This window comes from Dermochelys coriacea, chromosome 24 (genome assembly GCF_009764565.3).
Source record: "Dermochelys coriacea isolate rDerCor1 chromosome 24, rDerCor1.pri.v4, whole genome shotgun sequence".
NCBI classification, from domain to species: Eukaryota; Metazoa; Chordata; order Testudines; family Dermochelyidae; genus Dermochelys; species Dermochelys coriacea.
Genome location: NC_050091.1, coordinates 1,051,916 through 1,067,104, shown reverse-complemented (window position 1 = coordinate 1,067,104; position 15,189 = coordinate 1,051,916). Strand labels below are relative to the sequence as shown.

General features: G+C 54.2%; 1 protein-coding gene across 3 annotated transcripts; it reads right to left on the bottom strand.

Annotated features, from left to right (window-relative positions):
• Positions 1–943: 943 nt before the first annotated feature.
• Positions 944–15,189, bottom strand: UBE2Q1 (ubiquitin conjugating enzyme E2 Q1). Of its 3 annotated transcripts, XR_006276955.1 has the most exons (14): positions 14,844–15,189; positions 11,881–11,985; positions 11,362–11,466; positions 10,396–10,446; positions 6,847–6,987; positions 5,974–6,058; positions 5,294–5,354; positions 4,641–4,731; positions 4,489–4,547; positions 3,860–3,908; positions 2,994–3,089; positions 2,576–2,681; positions 2,407–2,473; positions 1,247–1,378 (listed from the first exon to the last, which is right to left on the bottom strand). XR_006276955.1 is itself a non-coding variant. In XM_038382436.2 (13 exons), exons 1-13 carry the CDS (start codon positions 15,117–15,119, stop codon positions 1,347–1,349), a joined length of 1,218 nt encoding a protein of 405 aa, XP_038238364.1. In that variant the 5' UTR covers positions 15,120–15,180; the 3' UTR covers positions 944–1,346. The 3 variants fall into 3 exon arrangements, 2 of the variants coding, with proteins under 2 accessions (XP_038238364.1, XP_043358176.1); XM_038382436.2 differs by lacking the exon at positions 2,576–2,681 and having other exon boundaries at positions 944–1,378; positions 14,844–15,180; XM_043502241.1 differs by lacking the exons at positions 2,576–2,681; positions 14,844–15,189 and adding an exon at positions 13,280–14,777 and having other exon boundaries at positions 944–1,378.

The following is a 15,189-nucleotide window of genomic DNA, read 5'->3' as shown; positions in this document are numbered from 1 at the left end:
CCACACAGGAGGCAGATGGGGGATGATCTGGTCTCATGGCCCATAGCTAGAGGCCAGAAGGTTCACATCATTTTGCACACTGATAATTCCAGGCCCAGAAGCCCAGCTGTACTCAGCCAGTCCAGGGGACTGAGCTCACATAGTTAACTGCCAGCAAGGGTAAAAGGGGCAGTCGTATACCTTTTCAGAAATGGAGTCTGAGGCTACAGGACAGAGCCCCGCTGCCATAATCAGTTCATCAGCACCCCATGAATTTGGGGGGCATAAACAGGGTTGCCTTTCCAGCCCATCCTCCACTCAGGCAGTAACCTGCCTCACTAGTGTAGGAGGCAGAGATGCTCTGTTATCTCTACAGGGAGCACAGAACTGGCCCAGCTGTTAGCCAGTTTAGCACTGAACCTGCTGTCTCTCTGAATGCAAGGTGCTTTGCTTACCAGCAGCCCTGACAGAGACAAAACCAGAACAGATTAGAGAGCAGGGCAACATCCTACATGCAGGCAAGTGTAGTGCTTCTTACAGCCCCCTCCCCCACAGAGCACATACAGATTTAGCTACTTTATCCTCTGTTCTCCAGAAGTGAGACACTTTGTGGTTTCTAGAAAGAAAATCTGTTCTTGATTTAGCAGATTAGCAAGCTAACCACCTCTCCCTTACAGCATGGAATTCAGATGCTCAAAGAAGTCATTTGCATACCAGACTTCCCCAGTCAGTTCTCCTGTGGGGATTTCAGAAGTGTCGATCTCAAGCAGATTTTGGCCATCCATAAGAATGGGCAGCTGAGGAAAGACGTACGGCCCCATCACCGACACAGGTCCACTACCACACCGAAGATGGCGTTTGGCTTGCCCACCATCGGTTTAAGGGGCTCAGAGCAGTATGCTGTGCCTGCAGTGTAGAACTCAGCTCAGCAGTAACATAAGAAAAAAATAGTCAGACCAGCATCTTCAAATTAACAAACTGTAATTTTTCTCCAAAGATACATTTTCCATACACATCCATCATACACTGTAACCAAAAAAAGCAGTGTACATGAAATAAGAAAATAAATTAAATCCGTAGCATAGGTGAGGAGGATGCTCTAGACCGGAGCGGAGTCGAAAGTTTCCAGCGATACAAGAGGCTCAAGAGTTTTGTTTTAATAAGGATGCCTGCTAGCGAGGGTCCAGCAAGAGTTTCATGTCAGTCTGATTACGCAGTTTTCCCCTTCGAGTTTATGACAGCCGTTACTGTCCTGCAAACAGGCAGAGCGATCACATCCCAGGAGGGAGCCACAGGGGCATCTTACGGGCCAAGTACAGCGTTCAAAAGTAACCAAGTGGTCCTGCCGAGCCCAACCACTGTCAGTGCTAGCCATCTTCCTTGGGTGGTGTGTACCAGCCTGAAACAAGAGCAAAGACTCATGGGAGGGACAAGTCTCACCCCACTACTACAGCTAGACTCCTGCAACCTTCTATGTGACAGGTGCCTCACATGTGAGACCATGCAGCTCTGCAATAGCAGACAGCTGGACAGTCTCCTCCCCACTCCCATGCTTTGCCTGTAGGTTCTGTCCACACTAGAGCCTCCTGAAGCACTGCACGTATGCATCCTGCACGTGCAGGGCAGGAATATACTCTCCATCTCGTGTACTCCAGCTCTTCACATGCAATACCTGGTCTAGTTCCACCCCCAGGATGGCTACGCCAGGCATCACCCAGCTATTGCTCTGCTACAGAGCTGTTTTTAGCTGGCAGCATTACACGGTTTAATTAGCTGGGTACCAAATTTAACCCACCCTGTAATATGCCCCATGCACCTGCATTTGAGAAGCCGAGGAGGAAGAGGTGGATAGTTTCAGCAAACAGGAGAGAACCGTGTAGGCTGTAACTCCTCTCAGTCTCAGGCCAAGTGAGGTATTACACATTCAGCTCCCTTGAGCTGCTGCAGTTCTTCAGAGACCGAGTTCTCCATCCAGCTGGGTTTGTTAGTCGCAGTCCTGCTCTGCCCCAGCTGCTAGCTTCCACATGGATTAGATGGGTAAAGCCTCATGGAATCAGACATCGTGAAGCAGGTGCAGGAACATTTTAACAAGGCCAGACATCCTGCTCAGCAGCCACTGCACAGATGCCACAGCATCTCCCCAGCATGACACACACATTCGGTCTCTTTCTGCAGTGAGCTAAGGGTCCTTCCCACATGCCAAGAGCAGAGGCTTTGCACAAGGTCCAAGCATGAGCTGAGAACCAGGGCATTTCACTAGACACACTGGCTGCATCCCACTGAGTCACTCTGCTCTCAAGCAGTGACTCTGAAGCACCCCATGAATCACAGGCTTAATATGCTGTCTGTTCTGCTGTGCCCTCTGCAGGAGCCCCATGGCAAGGGCAGACAGACACCCCCCCACACCCCCCCCACTGGAGGCCTTACCGTTCTTCTCATGGATCTGAACCAAGGACTTGTAGGACTGCTGTGCTCGTGTCAGGCTGTACTGATTCTGCAAGGGGAAGCCAGAGGGACAGTCAGGTCAGTACACTACAGAACAGGGGCATCAGTTGGGCCAGCACCATGGCATGTCCCACCCCAAGTCACTTCATACCCATTTCTGGGACCACCACCTAAGGCTGCAAATGATCAGAGCTGATGGTGGCAGGCAGCTTGTGCCTGATCCCATCTGCGCAGGGTCACCAGCCCCCACCCAAGAGCTGTAACAAGAACATGGCACGTCATCCCTGGCAGCTCTGAGGGTGTGAGATCAGGTGGGTACTGCGGCCCCAAAGGGCATGACAGCACAGGGGGCTTCACACTGGGATTATTGGCTCCATCCCACAGCCCTGGACAAAGCACACTGCTGGCATTTCTGATTCAGCACGTCAGCCAAGGAAACAGCAGCTCCCAAGTATTAAGGCACCTGGGAATCTTGGCTTTAAACTGCATCCACACAGTAGATGATTCTGAAACATTACTAAGGTCTCAAATGCTCCCTCCTCCCCCTGCTGCTCCAGACAGGGCCTTACTTTATTGGCTCCAAACTGCACCCTTGCTTTCCCTTTCACCAGCGTGGCACTGATCTGCATTATCACTGATTCAATAGAATAGGCACTGCTCCAGCCCTGCAAAACAAGGTGAAACAGTGAGACTGGTGGGAACCTGCCCTTCCGGTGACTAGGCAACAGCCAACAGAAGGCGTCCTGCTCCTGACCGGCAGGAGCTGGCTTCTCTCGGCTGGGCTCTGCTGAGGGGTCCAGGCAGGCCCCATCCAGCAATGCTGGGGTACGGCTATTAACAGAGGCTCAGCAGCCTGCCCACCTCAGGCTGCACCAGTGTGATAGGCCAGTGTTTGTCAATCTTTGCAGGCTGGTCACCCCTTGTTCAGAGAGGGACATTTTCATGACCCTCTTCACTCTGGCCTATAAAAGTGAAAAGAACAAGAACAATGCTAGCCCTAGAGAACTGGGGTGTGCTTTCTGAGGCTGATGGAACACTAACTCGAAGGGGAGGGAGGGAAGAGATTTGCTTTGCTTAAGACTGCATTGAAAGTTTCAACGCCTTGCAGTCTTCAAGTCCTCCCCCCGCTTTGAGAACACTGCAGCTTGGCACTGTCGCCCACGGACTGAACCTTTTGCCATATCCTGTAAGCAAATGTTTTCTCCCTCCCCGAAAATGAAGGCAGCAGTGCTGTACAAAGCAGGGAAGCCCCGTAACGCCAGGCAGTCAAGGAGTCAGAGCTGTGTGTGAACGTTAACCCTAGCGGCAGGATTTTCAGGCACCAGCAGGGCTCCCAGCAGCTAAGCAGTAGGTGCCCAGGGCACACGCTGGCCACCTTTGAGAGCACAGGCCTTCCCACAATGCAGCAGCCTAGGGTTGCAGAGGAGACACTCACCTGCTTTGTAAGCAGCTCCATGCAGATGGCACCTCCCCCCAGAACATACCTTGGGAGGGAAGATGACCCGAGTCAGAGTTACACGAAGGACTATCACACAGATCTCTTGCAGCAGTGCCTAGTCCCTTCCCCTTCCGGAGCCTGAGCTATCTAGTCACTGCTCCCCCTCAAAGGGGGGTGGAAATTCCACACAAACAGCACTAGTTAACTGCTATGAAGACAGCAGCTGAGCAGGTCTCCGGTGCCTTTCACCTCTGTCACCTCCACAGTCACACCCCCATGCTGGGCCCTGCACTCTCCCATGAAAGGCCACAGTCACCTTCCCCCTCTAGTGCCTTCATTCACAAATAGCAAACAGCACACTGGGGAGATGGCCACTGACCTACTGGGGTGGGGGGTCAAATCACTGGAGCATCACCTCAAATGCTCTCTGCAGATCCAGCGAGGGGACTTGGACCAAAGAGATACAGAGACTATCTACCCCCCATCCCCAGCCCAGAGGAACCACCATCCTTGGTACTAATGCAGAGATCTGATTGCGCCCCTGCAGCAGCTCCCTGGATACTGAGACAAGGGACTGCCAGCCAAAGCACTTGGTGGCAAGCGCAATCATTTGAATGGTCACTTACCCCCCAGAGAGCACAGGGGACACAACCCTTACAAACGGTGGGTCAAAAGGGAAGTTATCCTGCAAGGAAAGAGAGACGGCTGTTGAGAACCACAGTACGAGCTCCGGCAGGGCAGAGTGGGGCAGGAAGGGACCGGGGGCTGCAGGCCTTACTTTAAAGGAGAAGTTTAGGAGGATGAAGTCCATCCCTTCTTTCTCTTTGAGGATCTGGAGATCATTGTGCAAAGCGCTATCCTCGTCAACTCTGCAAAGGAAGAGCCCATGGGGTAAGAGCCCAGGGCAGGCAGCACTCTGTACTGCCCATAGGAACTCAGGGCAATCGCACCTGGCTGACCCCAAGCCCATTCCTACTGGAACACGAACACAAAGGGATTCAGGTTCACAGCCCAGCTCCTTGCTCCCTAGGCAAGAGCAGGATCATGCACCAGGGAAGTAGAGGGAAGGACCCCCCAGCAGGAGCATGGTGCAATGCCGACAGCTTCCTAGGGAAGCATATGTGGCCTTAGGCAAGGAGTGGCTGCATTTGGGGCAGGGGGGTGCGGGACTGTCGTATGCACCAATGCCAAAGCTCCAGAAACAGCAAATAGCTCTCTGCTCCACAGCTCCCTCGAAGCAAAGAGGAAACCGAGGCACAGACGGAGCAGGGCATGTGAGTCTCAGTGGCAGACTCTGGAGCACAGCCCAGATCTGTCAAGCATCACCTCCTGCTCTAGTCACTAGCTCCCACCTCCTTTCCCGCTACACACAAGCTCTATGTACCAGCCAACCCAAGCTCTGCCTATGACCTCCCGAGCCAGGCCACCTACTTCAGGAGTTTGACGTTCCAATCGTACAGGCTGTCGCTCACTAGTTCAACTGCATAGTTTCCTGTGGAGCAAAGAAAGGACACTTCAGTGCCACCGGAGACAGCAGTCGCTGTTCCGACAAGGATCTGAGCAGCAGCCCTCTGGATCCAAGTCACCTTGGGACAAAACATGAGCTCAACCTGGCAGGGATCCGTAGTGCACAGGAAGCGCCCTTGTCTAGGCAGGCTGTCCCCATGGGGCACTGGCAACTCTGACTGCCCCTCCCGGAGTCTTGGGGCTTAGTGGTGGGGGACAGTCATTCCCCTACTGCCACCAATGCGACGGTGAAAGGGCCATCACACACACAGCTAGAGACTTCAGGGAAGCAACTACCAATTCAGAGGCCCCCCTCTCAGCACAAGCTCCTTGTTCCCCTCTAACACTGACAGTGATATCACTGATCCAGCTCCCCCATTTCTTCTGAACCCCAAACACAGCTCTGGGGAGCCCATTCCATTAGGACATAGGGAAGGGAAGTGACTTGCTCAACAGACCAGCTCTCCCCGGCCATTAGTTACAGGCTGGCATGACCATGACGCACAAGCAATCAGATTAAGGCAGGGCAGACACGGCAGGGCCCTCCACGAGTCAGGTCAGAAGCTGCCCCTCCCTCCTTCTCCCTAGGACTAGTCACCACTTACCGCCCTTGAAACTTGGTGATCGGTAAATATCCCTGAGCTCCTTCATTAGCCGGTCAGTGGCCTGCACAGAGCCAGACACTGCGCCCTGCGAGAGGGTTGGGAGGAGGGATGGGGAGGCAATCACATTGTTACACTGGTCTCACTACAGTCATTGCTACTGAAGCCAAGGCCTGAGCCAGAACTCCTGCCCTGGGAGATTTGGCCCAGGTGGATTACTGCCCTCAGTGCAGCCCCCTCCTCTGCACTGCAAGATCTCCAGTCTTCCAGGTAACCGCCACCCCCGCCCAGTGACAGCTGCACCAGACATTCAGCCCAAGATGAGCTCTGTGAAGACAAGCCCAGCGGCAAGACCTGTGTTACCCCAAGACACCCGCTGTACCCCAGCAAGAACAGAGGAGTCCAGGAAGGGTCCAACCTCCTGGTGCTGTGCCAGGCAGAGCTCCAGCTCAGCTGTACTGGAGGAGGGGGCCTGAATTGCAGCAAGGAGAGGGAGAAGCGGCTGCACTTGCTTCCAGTAGCATTAGAGGTAAGCGAACCAGATTCCTTTGAATAAGGCACCCAAGCACAGTTGTCTTCATGTGGACTCTCTGGATTATCCCTGCATCCTTCACTGGAGGCAGCATGTTTGCTACACAGCTACCGGCCACGTGTAGCCATGCAGACTACAAGCATCATAAGCAACTGAGCAAATGCGGATCCCTCCATGCAAACAGGAGTCACTGAGGCTCACTGTCCTTAAGGAGCTAGAACATGGCAGCAGAAGGGGACCAACATGGGCTCGGGCACTGCTCTCCCAAGTGGTGCAGCAGCTTCATGGAGTATCCCTTGGCCCCCTCTGTGCCCCAGCCCCTCCCCCCTCCTAGTGACACGTACATTTAAGTAATCTTGCCTCTGGTTCTGTTTGATTTTCTCTAAGATGGCCAGGTTTTCCTTCCCGATGCCGTCATCCTCAGTCTTCTTCCCGTCGACTGGCTCCTCCTCTTTCATCTCATAGTGATCCAAGTCCTCAGTGTCCTGGGCAGGGAGAAAAAAAGATCTCACACCAGACACGCAGCTCCACTCCTCACTGCTCCCAGCAGCTGCAGTTTTACAGCAACTCAATGGAACGTACGATACCCAGGGCAGGCTCTCAGGAGCACTCTGAGCTCCCAGTCTCCCTCAGTGGAAATACTCAGCAACTCCCTTCCCAACATGTGTAGAGAGATGTCACAAGAGCCTGGTGGGCCTGTGGTGTTAGAGCCAGTGTGGGGCAGAGGGAACTGAGCTATGGGATGGGAAATTCCAGTACCTGGGCAGTGAGCTGGGTCCAGCACACTGCTTGCACTTCACTCCTCTGGAGGATCTGGAAGAGAGCAGGAAACTACCTGGAATGGCCCCCAGCCCATCCTGCAATGCTCTGCCTCCAGGGCAAGTAGGTAAAGAGTGCCAGGGAGCTGCAAACTCCATCGCCCTGATGCCATACAGCTGCGACACCCAGCTCCGAGCTGTCGCTGCACTCAGGTGAGCACGAGTAAAGACGGCTCTTTGCCTCTAGTGAACAGCAAGGCTCAGAACGCCGAGGATCCCAGACCAGACACAGTCTGTCCCTGGAGCGCACATGCAAACTCACCCCGATTTCAGCAATGGGACTCGTAGGAATTCTCATCTCCAGAGTAAGAGAAATACTGAGGTTCTGCAGCCGCTGTCACTCCCACAGCCCCAGCCCTCCCCCAGGGAGCTGGCTGCAGCTCGTTCAAAGGTGAAATCCCACATCCAGTCATTACGAGGCTCTGCTGGGCTCAGCTGCCACATGAGAATCTCACTGTGTATCCAACGGCTCCCCAACAACTAGCCATCCTGCCTCTTCCCCTCCCCAACGCTGTCCCTGCTCCCTTACTTCATCGGGGGACCCCCTGGCGGAGGCTGCAGATTTCTGAAAGAGGAAACCCAGACCCAAAATTAAGCAGGTTTCTGAGCAGACCCCAGGTGAGCTCCCTCTGCTCCCCTCAGGAATGTTTCCTTTCCACATGTAAAGTGGGCACGTACAGCTCTTCGTTAACCGGCTTCTCTGCTGCCAAGTCCAGCTCTTCTTATAATTAGCCACTATCCCCTTATGTACATTCCCCAACACGCCTCACCGAACCGGAAGGCTCCGTAGCTCTGCTCAGCCTTTGCTCATGAAGGAGGAAAGCGAATGGAGCTGTCTCGATATGTGGAGACAAATGTTCTGGTCACCAAGGGTGTGAAAGGGACCCAAGGCAGATTCCCAGGGCCTCTGTGTTTGTGAAACCCAGAGCAGCTCAGGGCCCTTTTCTCTTTAGTAGTACCGTATTTCAGGGTACTTTTGGAGGGTCTTCCAGATCACCCCCAGCTCTGCAGCCCCCTTCCCTCCCTCCACAGTCAGCTGGCCAGGGAAGGTTGCTGAGTGGGACATGAAACACTATCCACATAGAGCCAAAGCAAGCTAGCTCCTCAGCCCTCGCAGAGCATGGTCAGAAGCCCCATTCCCCAGTGCAGCAATGTGCTGCGTTACACCCATTGCACCTGCAGACTGCACTTGTCGTTTGCGCTGAGGCACTGATGGCTATTGGCACTCAGGAGAGATGCAGAGTCCCTCCATACAGAGCTCTGCTAGCTAAGTGCTGACTCCACCAACCTCCTCACTATGTGCAGAGCCTCGATGGAGTTTTAAACCTCCACGAGGGAGCACCTTGCTGTCAACACTCTCCAAGGCACCTGTTGCTATTCCGGAGAAATGATGCATTTTGGGAAGGACTTTGCCTAGGAAACCCCTCCAAACAGGATTAACCTGCGCAGCACCATACATTGATCCTGGCCACAGCACATTGATGGAAGCCACAGGGCCCAGGATCAGGGGTCATTTTGGAGGTGTCAGAGTTAGTCCAGCTGCGTCTCAGGACCGAGTGTGTTATCACTAGGACCATGTGATTTTTTCATTTCATTTCATCCCATTCATTTCCACCCTCTCCCCCCCGGGGTCTGGTCCCGTCCCAGGGGCTCAGAGGCCCTGAAAGTGAGCCTGACCTGCACTCACCCTACAGTGATGGTTCCTGTCCCACAGGGCTGAGCCCAGTTCCCCACTCCAGACACCACGACCGGCACACAGGGACACAGCATCACTCCGGTTTGGCACAAGATGACAACAGTGGGTGGAGGGGTGACAGTGGTGGCCAGGTCAGATTTGAGAGTGACTTGACCTGGTGCATGGGGTCACAGCGCCACTCACTCAAATTTGGCCCAGCTGCGTCCCCATTGTCATGATGGAAGGATGGCTGGGCCAAACCTGAGCAGCACTGCACCCTGAACACAGCTGCAATGCCTGGAGGAGAGGGGCCCAGCCTTGTGGGATGCAGCGGTAACTGCAAGGTGAGGTTTTTCATTTTATTATGTTATTCCACATTTGTAAAAAGCAGGAGACTCTAGTTACCACCCAGTTCTCAAGAGTCCATTCACCACTGACAGTTCCAGCTCAGTGCAGCGTGGGGGCGTGTACAGGTCACAGGCAGGCTGGGAAAGTGGGTGAATTTACACATACTGTATGTGATGGTGAGTACCAGTTTAATGCACAACAGCCTCTGTCAGGGGACGAGCCTATCCCTGATCCAACTGGCCTCATCTTCACTATAATCCCTACACTGTACCACCCCCAGCCCACTAATTGTACAGGGCCTGTAACTGCCCCCCAGGTTCTGCTGTAATGGTTGGGAAGAGCTGTATGAACCTTGCATGCCCATTTCCTAGCCAGAGGCATCTTAGGCAACAACACTATAGAGAGTCAGGTTTATTCCATCCCCTTGAAAAGGCCTTCAGCGCGCAAACCAACAGCTAAAGCCGATGGGAGTTACAGCAAAACTGAGTCCTCACCAGCCTGCAGTGAGGTACGGCTGCCTCTCATCTGCTGGCCAAGTCTCTTGCTTGCACACTTCGCAAGCCTGCCTAACCCTCTCTCTCCAGGGGTCAGATTTCCATTATGCGATTTCAATGCCAGCAACAGCAACTCAAAACTCCACACCAAGGAGATCAAAGAGCTTAGCTGGTAAATTTCAGGCCCTGGAGAACTGCAGTACAAACAGACAAAGCAGCAAGCCAAGGGATTCCATTCCCAGCTCACAATTTATTCCCCCCCCCCAACCCCCAGCAACGGCAAGTCTTGATATCAACCAAATGCAGAGGATGGCAGCAGTATCATTTTCTTAAGGCTCTCAGTAAAGCAGACCCGATGACTCCCAAACATGCTGAGTGACGGATCCCAACCTGGCCAGCATAAGGAGCTGCTCATGTTTTGAACAGGAACAAGCCAGGTTTGAATTTGACAACTGCTGCTCAGGCTAATCTGCCTCAGCTCCTTTCCTGACTCACGTCACTTCAGCACTCTCCCCAGCTCACCCCTGCTGCCAGAGTATGAACTTCCCCGGCACTTACCTCTGGCATCTCCTCATCTTCATCCTCCGAGGATCCCTCTTCCTGGGTGCTCTATGGGAGGACAGAGACAAGCATCAGAATGGCCCCTGTGGATTCGCTGCCATTCTGCAAGGAGGAGCTAGCCAGCTGAGTGACCACTACCCAGACAGCCTGTGCTGACAAGCAGCACCTCAGCTAGGAAGCTACTACCAGGCAAAGCTCGCTGACAGGTGCTCCGGGGCAGGGGCCTAGGCAATTCTGTACCTCATTAACAGCAAGTGGCGCCCCCAGAATCCCCAGTAATGCTTCCAGGGAAGGTTGGATGAGGATTGACACTGAGAATTCAGCTTAAAATCAAAGTGAAGCCAGAAGCTTTTTACAGGCTGTTTGTTCTAGAATAGCTGCCTCAGAGGTGAAGGGTTAAGTTGGGGGCAGTAACCAGAGAAAGCCCAGTGGGCAACAACTGACACACTGGCATACATATCCAGAATGGGGAGATCACCAAGTCGGGGCTGTACCAGCACCACACAGGCAACCTGGCTCAACAAAGCTGGCCAGTAATGCCAAGGTGACGTACTCGTCTCAGGTATGGAAGCTAAACATATACACGTTCAATTCCACAGACACCCACACAGAGGCTGGGCAAGAAAAGGACCCATGCAGTGCACTGCCCTCTCTGTATGTTACAAGAAGCACACGCAATGCAGGGCAGTGCTGAGCACTAGGCAAGCAGCACTTTGGCGAAAACAGGTACTAGTCCATCTGCCATGCTCCAGGAGAGCAAGGAAAGCCGCAACCCTGGAAAACAGACCCCGTTTGGAGGGCACCCCCAGATCTAGCACCACAGAATCCCCCTCAAACAGAGTGCCAGCTTGGGCTGGGCACATGGGAGAAGGGCCAATGCAGTGCAAAGCTGCACAAAAGCAATCTTCTCAGCAGGCTTTTTCCCCAGGTCAAGGTCGGGGCAGCTTGTCTGAGGCCTGTTACCTGTTCTGCTGGCAGAGGCTGGTCCAACATCTCGACATCTGGGTGCTGGGGAAGGTTGTACAGTTTGCACAGGTCGGAGATTATCCGCTTCAGGTGCTGCAAAAGCTGCCCAGGGAGGAGACAGACAAGCAGTGTTAGAAAAAGACACACAAAAAGCCCCCAGCACTAGAGTGCAGCCTCAGCAGCCCCTGACACCACCACTCCCTTCACCGCATGCAACTCAGATACATGGGGAAGTCATGGGAGAAGCTCCTTGCTGAACACAGCTTCTGCACCGCACCAGCGCAGGCTGCATGCCAGAATGACTGCAGGCTGCAACCAAGCCACATCCTACGTAATGGAAGAGCATAGGGAGACTCACTAGCTGGACAAGCCTGAACTGCTCAGCTCGACTCTCCAAATCCCTTTACAATCACACCAGGCAGAACACTAGAGAACCACAGCCCAGACGGGACTCGTAGGGCTTTTACTACTCAAGCTCTCCACATCCAGCCCTTCCCCACACCTTGCCACCCTCACCAATGTATTTCCTTTCTTGACTTCCACCAGCCTCTCCAGGATAGCTGCCAGGTTTGGATCATCCGACTCCACAGACCAGATTGGGGGAACAGCAGGGTAAGACTCCTAGAGAACAGGGAAAAAGGTCACATTTGGGCCATTGTTACAGAGCGCACCTCAACCCCCCCCAGCCTAGGGTGTCAGAGGGAGCATCCCTCTGACCAGCGCAGCAAGCTGCAGTCCTGTCTCTCCTCCCTCACAAACACATAGCTCAGCAGGAGAGTGTCGAAGCAAATGCACTCCATCCTCCGGACTAATCCCGGATGGAGGCAAAACAAACAATAGCTCTGATGGCACTAATCTGTGTCAATTCTGTGCTGCTACACTCCCTCCAACCCACAAGCTCTCTGCCAGATGGGGAGGCGAGAGAAAGAAAAGTGTAAAGTCTATGTCACTTCACACTACTGCCTACGGGCATCAGGGCCAGATCAGGAATGGTGAGGAGAGTGAATTAAATCCTACACTCCCATCCTACACAGACCACTGCCTGTCAGCCTCTTAAGAGCAGGCAGCAGGCCCCCTCTGCCCTGCATTCTGCTGACAGCACTTGGTAATGTATCTTTTATTTTTTTTTAAAATAAGCCCTCTGGAAAATCATCCCGAACTCACATCATGGAAATACACCCCTGGGCAAGGGAGCGAAGAACGTTGCTTCTCCTCAGGACAAGCTGCTTGCAACCCCAGCCTTTAACCTACCCTACCTGAGCAGGCCCCAATACCTAGGTACAACAAGTATGTTTGTGTCAATGAGGCTGCTGCAGAACATGGCCCACCAGCTCCAAAGCCCCCATGCTAATGTTCTTATTGCACATGCTCAACTGCTCTCTGGTAGGGAACTCTCAGCCTTTGCTTTTTATCCATAACAAACAGAGTCCTGTAAAATCCAGCCCACGCAGAGCCAGGAGTCTCATGTGCACCAGAAAGATCAAATCCTTATTTGATGTTTCATTTCAAACACAGCCAAACCAGTGTTTTCAACAAAAATTTGTCATTCTGAGCTGCATGCAAACACCCTGGGCAGAGACCTTGTGCGTGGGTGGGGAGAAGAGAGATTTGTCCTGGACTAAACATTTACAACAGTTATGTGTCCTGAGAAACAGGATAATAATGGAAACCCTCTGGGGGAAAAGACATGTACGCAGTTCTATCCAGCAGAATTCCACTGGGACCCCCAGAATCACTGTGGCCAGTCACAACAGGCCAACACCATCCCTCTCCTACAATCTCAGGAGCAATCCAATTCAGAGACTGCGCCAATACTAGGGCAAGCCTGCAGTCAGACCCTGTTTACACACCAACCCAACTTGCACTCTGCACCAAGGTTTGTGCGCACTGCAGGCTGCTCTAGACTGCAGTTTACCATTTCAAAATTCTGCCCAGTGACATTCTGGATTCTGTGTGTGCACTGCAATCCTGCTGCCATCCTCCCCGTGAAAGCAAAGAGCAGAAGCTCTGAAGCAGGATGCTGACGTTTCAGGAGATAGCAGGAGGACAGACTGGATTATCCTGTGCCCGCCTAAGGAATTTCACCCAACACCATAGAGCAGGCTGCAAACCACAACTGGCACCAGGCACAAGTCTGCCATAATCCAAATTCCTCCCAGTGGACAAGGTGAAGAATAGGGGTGGCACAATCCCCAGTTGTCAGATCTGAATCAGCCCAGGAGGAGAGTGGCACCTGGGGTTCTGAGTGATATTCACAGCACCATGGAGACAACGGTTGGCACAGCTCATCTGCAAACCCCCTTCACCTTAGGCAGCATAACACGTGAAGTAGGTTACAGCACCCTGAGGCAGCCGTGTCTCACTAGTTACTGGAAATGAACGTGCAGTCAGGGTTTTAGGAGCAAACTGCTCACCCATAGCACTTGAACCCCACATCAAACAAGCCCCAGCTTAGCCTGCCACAGCTGAGGTGGTGTCTGCATACAGCAGTACCTACAGCTGAATGTCTAAAGGGCAGAGACTTCAGGGTCTAATCCAGAAGCTAATCCCACCTGATTGAAGAGAGATTTATTCATAGGTACACCATGCACATCTCTCCCTCCATGTCGTATTGCCCCTGCTCTAGCTCCACTCTGCTCGGAAACCCTGCAGCACCTTTTGGGGCAGCGTGGCATTTGCATTTCAGATCGATTACGTTCATGTTGAAAAGGGGACTAAAATGAGTCATTTAGTTTTAAATTTAAACACCCAACCCATTCTTGCTCATCCCAGAGAGTAAGCAGGTGCAGGACAGGAAGCTTAAACTGGAATGAGCTACAGGAACTGTTCCTTAGGGGAAGAGAGAAGTATCATTTTAGCGAGGAGGAATATAGCGCTGGAGCGGGGGCTCATCTCAGCATTCCTACCACAGCCCTTTAGTTCCTGGGGTTCACAGCAAGGAGGGAGAGCAGGCTGGACTGAACTTTGCCTCCCAAGGGCCACATCTACACGGCTAAAAAGATAACTAAAACACCCAAGATCCTGTGGCAGCGAATCTCCGAGCCAAGGTCAAGCGACTGGGCTCACGCTATAGGGCTAAAAGTAGCCGCGTAGACATGCCCGCCCGCCTCGGGCTGGAGCCCTGGCTCCGAGACCCACCCCGCTCGCCGGGGCTCTAGCCCGCAGCGGAACGGCGCGCCGCTGTTGTTAGGCCCATGGTGGGAGCCCCAAGGAGCCGGCCCGGCTGAGCTCGGCGCGGTTTGGTTTTGCAGCGTGGAGGCTCCGACAGTGCGGCCAGAGAGCCGGGTGTTTGGGGCCAGCCCGAGCGACGGGGAAGCTTTTAAGCCCCGACCCCACCCGGCGACGGGGCGGAGAAGGCGGCCCGGAGCCAGCCCCGGGCGGGGCGTTTCAGCCCCACGCAGCGACCGCCTGGAAAGCCCGAGAGTAAAACCGCAGCCGGACGGGCAGCGAGCCCCCAGCCCGCCCCGCGAGCCCCCCACCGTGATGTTGCAGTGGATGCGGACGGGCCCCGGCGGCGGGCCCCGGCTCCCGGACCCCCCGGCGCGGGCCCCCGGCCCGGGCACGAACTCGCAGCTGATCTCGTCGGGGCAGGCGCTGCCGATGCGGAACCGCTCGTGGCCCCGGTGGAAGATGGACTCGAGCAGCCGCAGCTCCCGCCTCAGGAGCCGCCCGGGGGAGGCCGCTCCGCCCCCGCTCCGCCCGGGCCCCGCCGCCGCCTGCGACCCCGCCGCCTCCTCCGCCCCCGCCCGCTGCATCTTCCCATGGAGGGACCCGCTCCGCCGCCGACGGCCCCGGGCCCCGCCGACCCCGCCTCAGCGCCAGGAG

Coding starts and splice junctions, on each gene's coding strand:
- UBE2Q1 (XM_038382436.2), bottom strand. CDS start 15,119: ATGCAGCGGGCGGGGGCGGAGGAGGCGGCGGGGTCGCAGGCGGCGGCG. Junction 6,059..6,846: donor AGAGGCAAGATTACTTAAAT/GTACGTGTCACT, acceptor ACCCTCTCGCAG/GGCGCAGTGTCTGGCTCTGT. Junction 4,732..5,293: donor TGGAACGTCAAACTCCTGAA/GTAGGTGGCCTG, acceptor CTTCCTTTGCAG/AGTTGACGAGGATAGCGCTT.